This window comes from Clinocottus analis, unplaced genomic scaffold (assembly GCF_023055335.1).
Source record: "Clinocottus analis isolate CAN_PGR_092001 unplaced genomic scaffold, fCliAna1.0.p SCAF_7, whole genome shotgun sequence".
Taxonomy (NCBI): Eukaryota; Metazoa; Chordata; class Actinopteri; order Perciformes; family Cottidae; genus Clinocottus; species Clinocottus analis.
In genome coordinates, this window is record NW_027176229.1 from 12,538,578 (window position 1) to 12,547,010 (window position 8,433).

The following is an 8,433-nucleotide window of genomic DNA, read 5'->3' on the forward strand; positions in this document are numbered from 1 at the left end:
AGTCAGAATGCTAATTAAACCAGGCTTAATTCAATAAGGACGCTCTGAGACTTTTATTGAAAAGCACTCTCATTATCTGGCTCCCACTGGTCTACGATTTGGGAATGGATTTATGGCACATTACCAATCTCTTCAAGGGTTCTTGTCTTTCACCTTGTGTGGTCCTCGAGGGTAAGAGACCTATCCAAAGTTAAATGATGTTTACACAGTGGCCAATCGGGTTGTTTTGACTCTCTTTATTACCCTGAACCTGCGTCCTTCTGTCTCTGTTGACCTTGAAGGGCTTGATCAGCACTTGCCGCACGGGACTGTGACGTGAGGTGAAGTGTCTCATCAGCACTCTGCACACTGTTTTATCAAGTACTAATATCTAGTCACACTGCAGCTCCAGTGGTTTAGCTGGTGATGCAGCAGAAATGCTGTTTATTCAAAATGAAACATATTATTAATAAAGAATAATGCATAGGTAATGAGCGCAGGCAGTTTAGCCCGCAGATGTATTCTTATTAAATATGAATCCTTCCTTACGACTCTTATTCTGTTTGTGGTTTGCTGTAGAGGCCTGCAGCACATAGAGCTCACTGTCTGAGTCCAGCATGCCTGAATATTTAGAGGGCAACAGAGGCCAATTGGAATCAGCGTGTTTTACTCAAATGTATCACATTCATGTCCTGAACGAAATGCTAAACTAGGATGGAGCATTTCATGTATGCTTCCCACAAAAAAACAAAAAAGAAAAGATGTGAGTGTTGTCTAGTGGGCAGACAGGATGAAGGGTGCGCAGATATTTAAACAGAACCTTTGGTGATAGTTGTGGTGAGGACGCAGCGTCTTGCCCTCGCTGTCCCTCTGCACCAGGTTGCAATCTGGAAAGCTGGAAGGACTGTTTAACTGCTGTCTGCGTTGGTGTCGTACACCGCACAGGAAGCCTTCCCAGCTCCACCACAGAGATGATTCCTCAGTGAAATGATTGGTTGACAATGACCCAAAACCAGAAGCAGCTGTAGGAAGCATGTTGCCTTTCACAGTCAGCTAGAGTTTATAACACACACACACAGGTACATATGTATACAAACACAGACGCACACATCCGGGCTTCCCCCAGACCCGAAGCAGTATGCTACAGCGACACTGCCTCGCTTCCAATTAGGAGTCAGTGGGAAGAGCGGAAATCAGTGAGCAAATACGATTTGCGACATGCTGTCATGCCTCTGTGTGGCCCTCAAAGGCTTTGTGGGTTTTAGGAAGCAAATTGAGCGAACCAACAAAGTGAGTGGCATGGTGCAGGGAGGAGCTGCTGTGGTAAACTACAAGACTCTTTGTATGGTTTTTACTTTTTCACACTGTTATGCACCAAGGAAAAACATAAGCTAACGCACTTGATACTGACACATCAGGCATATTCAATGCAGTCATAGTTTTATTAAATATATAATTTATGGAAATGGACACAAAAAATATTACATTTCTCATATGCATGTGTTTGAACATATGAAGTTTGCTTTGAAAGCACCATATTTATTTTGATAGATCTCTGTCCCATCAATGTATAAGGGCACTTTGGATAAACTATGTCACATATAGATATTTCATAGTTTGAACTTTTCAATTAATACTCTCTGCGCTGTACATATCTTTCATATTTTCATTTTTGTGTCTGTAAGTTGCTACTTTGAGAACAAATTTCCCCTTGGGGATAAATAAGTTCTCTATCTATCTATCTATCTATCTATCTATCTATCTATCTATCTATCTATCTATCTATCTATCTATCTATCTATCTATCTATCTATCTGTCTATCTGTCTATCTGTCTGTGTATTTTTTGTAGCAAAACACAATTTCATTTAGAAAATTTGTATGTATTCATTTTTCAGGTCAAGATAAAACACAGCAGCACTTGAACCGATGCGGTGGTCTGAATTTGCTTTCCATGTCTTCTGTGGTTTTTCCTGTTCAAGAGAAGGATTGCGATCTGTGTTTCTGTTTGATCTGCTTCTTTTCATATGACCTCCTTGCTTTTTGAACTTCATGTAAATGAATTATATAAAAAGGGTGAATGGGATCCTGGAGCCTGACATGTGACCTTGCCTGTTGTCGTTTTTTCTTCATAGATTAGATGGATTCAATTAGCCTGTCTGATTTTTCAGAGGCCTTTGCGGTATGAAAGGGTTAAGTGAATGAGAGATGCCATCCTCAATCTGGACTGAGTTATCACACTGTCCTGCCAGGCACCATCCAGTTATTGCTCTTGAAAGCAGATTAATTCAATCTGCCATGTGATCTGTAATTTACGCAAAAGGAACAGAAGTCACTGGGTACAGTAAGGCCTCGGTAGCAATACAGAACAAACCGTAGTCCTCCAAGTGAACTTCTATGATTAAGAAGCTACTCATCTTCCTAGCTTGTGAAGCTCTGTTAACCTTTGTATACTCCAGTGATGAAGTGATGCACTTGTATATGCCTCAGCTATATCACCTGCCTCCAGACACTGCTTCATCTGTCTGATGGCTGCCCAGGAAGTGCTCTCACTGCAACCCCTGACCTCCGAAACCGGGTTCTGAATAAACAGCTAATTGGCTGCGTTTCCTGTTTAGCCTGATGGGAACACTGACTATTTCTGTCTGTTTACAGAGTTCTGCCTTTCTCTCTCTTTCTCACAGTTGTACTTTCTGTATTGTTTATGAAAGAACAATGTCTTTCACTACAACTGTGCTCCAAACATCAGACTTTGGAGATTACACAGTAGTGCCCAGCCTCTGTAACTCCCCGGCATTCCTGGAAATATGTGCCTTTTGTTGTCTGTGGGAGGCTTTCAGTTAGCGCATTTTGTGGTCTTTGTTTATTTGTGAAACTCAGCTTTCAAGTCCTGGTGTTCAGAGTAGCAAGCAAATTGGAATATGGTGTGTTGAAATGTCGTAACTTGAGACAAATGTGGGTTTTTATCATAGGATGCCACATCACAAATGTGCATAGACACAATATACAAATAAACACATACATATAATTTATAAGAAGGAAATATTTCAAATCTCTTCAGAATTAGGTGTGTTTTGTTCTCAAATACAATGCATTGATATCAGCACTCTAAAGACTGATGCACACATGTGCACACTGTTCCCTGTTTTTTTTCTGCTTAATAAGCTTAGTCACAAAAAATCTGTATCTAAACTGACTGTGTTGAAATAAATGCCATGCTTGTTTGCCAGATGTGACTTTCTCCTCTACTATCTGTATTGAATTATTGAGGCACTTCCGGATCTTCTGTAGCTTTCATCTCGGGACTGCATCCAGTCTATAAGAGAGATACTGTGTCCAAGGTGAAGTGAGAGGTCCAGAAGTCATAGGGTCAATTAGAGGCTATGCCACAAGACGACTAACTCTGCTCTCGCTTAACAACCACTTTAAAAAGGTCTTGATTTAATAAAAATTCAACAATTCAGTGTGGAACTTCTCAGACTTCAAGTTTGGAATGAATGTGGGATTTGTGACAGTAATTTCATTGATGCTGTACATTTTCATCGCAAATCCTAAAATATAGATGATTTTGGTTTAATTGCTAAGTAAAAGAGTGGCCTTGGTTTCAGTATTATAGTCATTATCAGTGGAGCAGCTCTCGTCTCTTGATTGCCTCCCTATTTATAAATACATTTCTCTGGTTTCTAATTTTAGAAGATAATTGTAGGAAGATATTGACTGAGGTGTCCAGGAGGTTTTCTTTCCATGTTGGCTTTCCATTTGTTTGCTCCTTCTCCGTCTTCAAATCGTCCTGGTAGTTGTGGCTGTCACTAAAGTCACTGAAGTGAAGACTTAAGTCAGGCCAGTTTGTCCCTGTATACCAAGACCGGATGACTCAATCTGATCATTAAGTGAGTTGGAAGGTGCAGAGCTGAAGGCGGTGTTTTTATTGATGTGGCAGAAAGCGGGGGGGAGGGGGCTTCTGACTGCTGCTGCTGAATCTGTAAATCTCACTGACTGTTCACAGTCCGCTCCCACTTTTAAAGGCGTTCACACAGCTCCACTCTCTCGATTAAGAACACACTCAATGTTGCAAACAGCCCAATAAGCACCATGTGGTAGAGGCGGAGATGATGTGAAACCAAAGGGTGTGTTAATGATGGCGGGCTGTCGCCAGGGCAGGGCTCCTGCTGCACCCTGAGCCTCTGCTCTGGTCACTGCGGCAGGTCGGTGCATCTCTAAGGACGGCTGTGTAAACAATGAACCCTGTTTCCCGAAAATCATATATCATACAGAACAAATCTGCAACATCAAAGGGACTTGACTGGCCTAAATATCAATACATAAGATGCACAATGCAAACCCAGTCTCTGGTGCCAACATCATGTGCTGTGTCGGCTCAACCATCCTCCCGACCTCCTCCCTTCACCCCCGGAATAAAAAAACACAAATATTGCCAGTGGACATATTCCAGGCGACAGTTGGGATTTCTTCAAAGAGTATTCGGCAGAGTAAATTAGTAGAGTATCCAAAATTTTGTAGGAGGCTGGCTTGGAATATGACAGCTGTGCACAAGGGCTCAAACACAGGGATGGATGCTGTTTTGTTCATGTCGCTAATAAGAACTGACACTTGGACAGTCATAAAAAGACACGGCAGAAGCAGAAGTTGTTCAAGAGTCACTTAATAATAATATTAAAAGGTTAAGCTGAAAAGCAGCAACCATACCCAATAGTGATGTCACAGGGTCCTGAGTACACATCGACATCACTGCGGCAACGTGAAGTTAAACCACTAGAGATCATCAAAGACAATGTCAGGGGGTCTTACGTTACTCTTTAAAATATGACTCAATTATTTGGTGTTACTTATGGACAAAGCCCGGGGAGTGTTACCCACCTGTTGGTTAGAGCTTCCTATTTAGCCTACAGAGAAAGGGTTGGTATCGACCTTCTCATCTAGCTCTTGACTAGAAAGTAAAGCCCAATAAGCTAAGTGATTCGCCAGTAGGGAAAAGGCTAATTAACATGGCCTGTGCCGCCATTTGTTTGATGTGGAAAGACATCCTTTTGGGGCAAAAATGTATGCGAAATGATTATCAAGATTGCAGCTTCCCTCCTAATCTTGATGTTCCATACGGTAATAACATTAATTGGAAACATCTTAAGCTAATGTCTCTGGTCAGGATAATGATGTGTGACTGCAGCACCAAATGGACTTTTCACTTGTCTCTTATCCTCCTCTTGTAACCCATTCACTGTGTGTTTGGTTAAACCTGAATTCTCCATGAAGCCAATGTCCAAGATACTAACTCAGCACCAGAGAATATGCTTCCGTTTATTCTCAGTGGGAACATTTCAAACAATATTGTTTGTCTTTTTTACAGGATACTGAGCCACAACAAAATCCGGGTTCTGAGAAATGGATCCTTCTTTGGACTTTACGCTTTAGAGAAACTGTGAGTAGCCCACTGTTTATCCTCTTTTATGAATATTTAACTTCTGCAGATTCTTCAATGTCATGTTTATTGTGGATATGAAATACATTTTATGCATTCATGTGTAAGCTGTTATTTAAGTGTGCCTCAGTGACTTTGTAGAGAAATGCAGACAGGGTATCAGTGAGATCTAAGCAGCTCCATACACTTCTGTCCAGTCATGGGCTTCTGTCCAGCAGGGAGGATGACACACTCAGACCGGCTATCATAGAGTTATGTTGAAAAGCTCATATAATTACACTCCAGGCCTTCATTATCAGGTAAACTCCACTCCTTAGGTCCAGATAAGAAATATCTTCGGGAGGAGGTGCATGTTGGCAGCTTCGCAGACAACCTCGCCCTCCTTAGTAGCATCGCAGTCTCGTATGGAGCGGGAGGTAGGTGATAGACAGGGTCATTTCTGGAGAAAACGAATGAATGGCAGTTCTGATGAGAAACAGAAAAATAACCACAATGTTGCCTCCTATGAATAGATAGTACAAAGCACCTCTTTACCATCCCACTTCTTTTTAACCACACAATAGGTCTGTCGGAAATATCTCAACAAATATATGATGGATTGTCATGAATAATTAATGCTAATAATAATAATAATAATATTAATAATAATAATGCATTTTATTTATGAGCCCCTGACTGTAAATATAGAACCACTATGACGTTGATATTTTGAGTTTTCAGTAAAGTATCTTGACAAATATTGGATGAATTAATTTATTTGGTTAGATAGAGATAAAGAATGAAGATCAATTACAATCAAGATAAATTGTACCATTTAGTGATCTCCCAACTTCATTTACCATCTACAGGCTCCTGCGATACTCCTGGGACGTGTGAATTACGTATAGTATGAGTTGTTTTACAAAGCATCCCAGTAAAGCTTTATAGCGTCCTGGTAGCTAATAACACACGTGGAGACACTTCAGTCTGAATACTGTAGTCTGGCAGACATACTTATTTTGTGAGAGAGGGGGTGGGTATGTTGAAGGGATATTAGTTCCACATGCCACTCAGAGCTGCCACCCATGAAGCTAACAAGCCTCTCAAAAATGTTGAAAGAAAGAAAAATATGGTAATTTGCTGCAGTTGCTTGCTTGTTAGTATCTAACTGCTGGAGCTCACACATGACATGCCAGTCAAGAACAAAAGCCAAATTTGCTAATATTTACATTTTTATGTCTGGCATGTGAACACATAGGTGAATAGTTCCAAGGCCAAGTTATTGTCTCTCACCTCAACTGTTTTGCACCAAAGACGTTGATAAATCTGATGACAAAAAGACACTACACTGAGACCCTGTGTGGGGAAGAATAATTGATAGTTAAAGTAAAGTCAAGGAAGATTTGTAGCTTGAAATGTTGGATGTAAAATGAGATGATGTTGATTGTTTTTGTAAGTGTGGACAGGTTTCTCTGTTGCGCCGTAGGGTAGGTGGCTTGGGTAACCTGAGCTTACCCACTTACTGGCCCTTGTAGCTGAAGCAGTGATAAAACTAGCAGGGGGCAACAGGGTGGAGCTTTCCTGCAGGCTTTATAGCAAAAAGACCTGCGAAAAAGACAGAGAACAGGCAGACAAGCCGCACACACACACACACACACACACACACACACACACACACACACACACACACACACGTAAATGTTAGGTGTGTGGTGTGAGGAGAGTACGAAACGTTAATAACGCAGGCTTCATTTCAGTCTGCCTCAACCTCTGCTGGCTCTCTGACACACAGCGGTGGAGGTCTGCTCACTCACTCTGACGTCTTCAACCTTTAAATGAGCACTGCACAGCTTATAATTACATCTGAGCTCATGGCTAAACTTGCTGTCCTATGTGAAAAACGCCACATTGAAATTCACCATTTCAGTGGAAGGACTTGAAGGGATGAACACAGAAGTCAGTTTAAGGTTTAGATGTACGTTTTTGTTCATACGGTGAGATCTCAGTTTAGTTTGGTCTCTTCAGCCCGCCATCGCTCTTCAGGTCCTCTCATTGTTTCCAGTCTATCGTCTACATGTGCTTGTCATTTGGAGCAGTTGTGAACAGTTACTCATATTATGTGGTCAGTGCAGTAATCAAAGGCCAGCCCACTAGGGCTGAGTAAACACACATCAGGGAATTACACTGCATCTCTTCCCCTACGTGACAAAGATGAACACCGTCTGCTCCCTGACTGCACATGAATACTTTCACTCTTGGCCCATCTCTGTTGTGACTCCAAGTGTGTCCTGAAACACGGAGTGTGTTTCCTAGTATGGGCACCCTTGCTTCTCGTCCAGTCGTTTCAAATGGGTCTGGTAACTCTCCCAGCAGACGCACACTCAAACCCACACGCTCACACCAGACATCTATTCAGAGTTGAATGCAGTCTGATCTGCCGTTGTTAGTTGGAGAATACAGCTCCTGAGCAGGCCGCCCTCCTCCAGGCCTGGGCCAGACAGTGCAGCAATCTACACAGTTAGCCCTTTCATTGGGACAAACCTCCTATAAGCCACTTTTGCCTTTATAACCTGCCAAACCACCCAAGTGCAAAGGGGCAATTTAGCCTTGTTTGTTTTTGCCCTCTTACTGGACTACTGTGTTTTTGTAGCTCTTTTAAATAGGCTTGCAATCCAACAGCTACATTTGGATCTTGGAATACCTCATTTTTTCCAGCTTTTGAGATGACACACCAGTTGAATCATACCTGCCTTCGGTGGCGGTGCTTGCTGTATTTAAAACAGGTCACATACATATGTGTACACACCATCCAGCCTTTATTATTGTACCTGTGTACCTGTCTTAGTACCTCCACCTCTTTGCTCGCCCTTCCTGATGGGTGCTGACGCTGGCTGCTCCTCCAACAAGATGGGACCTTTCTGAGTTGTGGACAGATCCCAGCAGCCTGTCCTGCACTGATTTGAAGCGCGGTAATGAGAATAATGAGCAAAGAGAGGGTCGAGGCAGTCTGGCTCTTGTCCAACTGGGCCCCACTGCACC

General features: G+C 42.2%; 1 protein-coding gene across 1 annotated transcript in view; it reads left to right on the forward strand.

Annotated features, from left to right (window-relative positions):
- LOC137805194 (adhesion G protein-coupled receptor A2-like) overlaps positions 1–5,765 on the forward strand; it is a 14,662-nt gene extending 8,897 nt beyond the window's left edge. The window contains exons 2-3 of the mRNA XM_068605000.1: positions 5,344–5,415; positions 5,733–5,765. Coding sequence (XP_068461101.1) covers positions 5,344–5,415; positions 5,733–5,742 — 82 coding nt within the window. The 3' untranslated portion in view covers positions 5,743–5,765. The remainder of the gene's footprint in view (positions 1–5,343; positions 5,416–5,732) is intronic.
- The last annotated feature ends 2,668 nt before the right edge of the window (positions 5,766–8,433 follow it).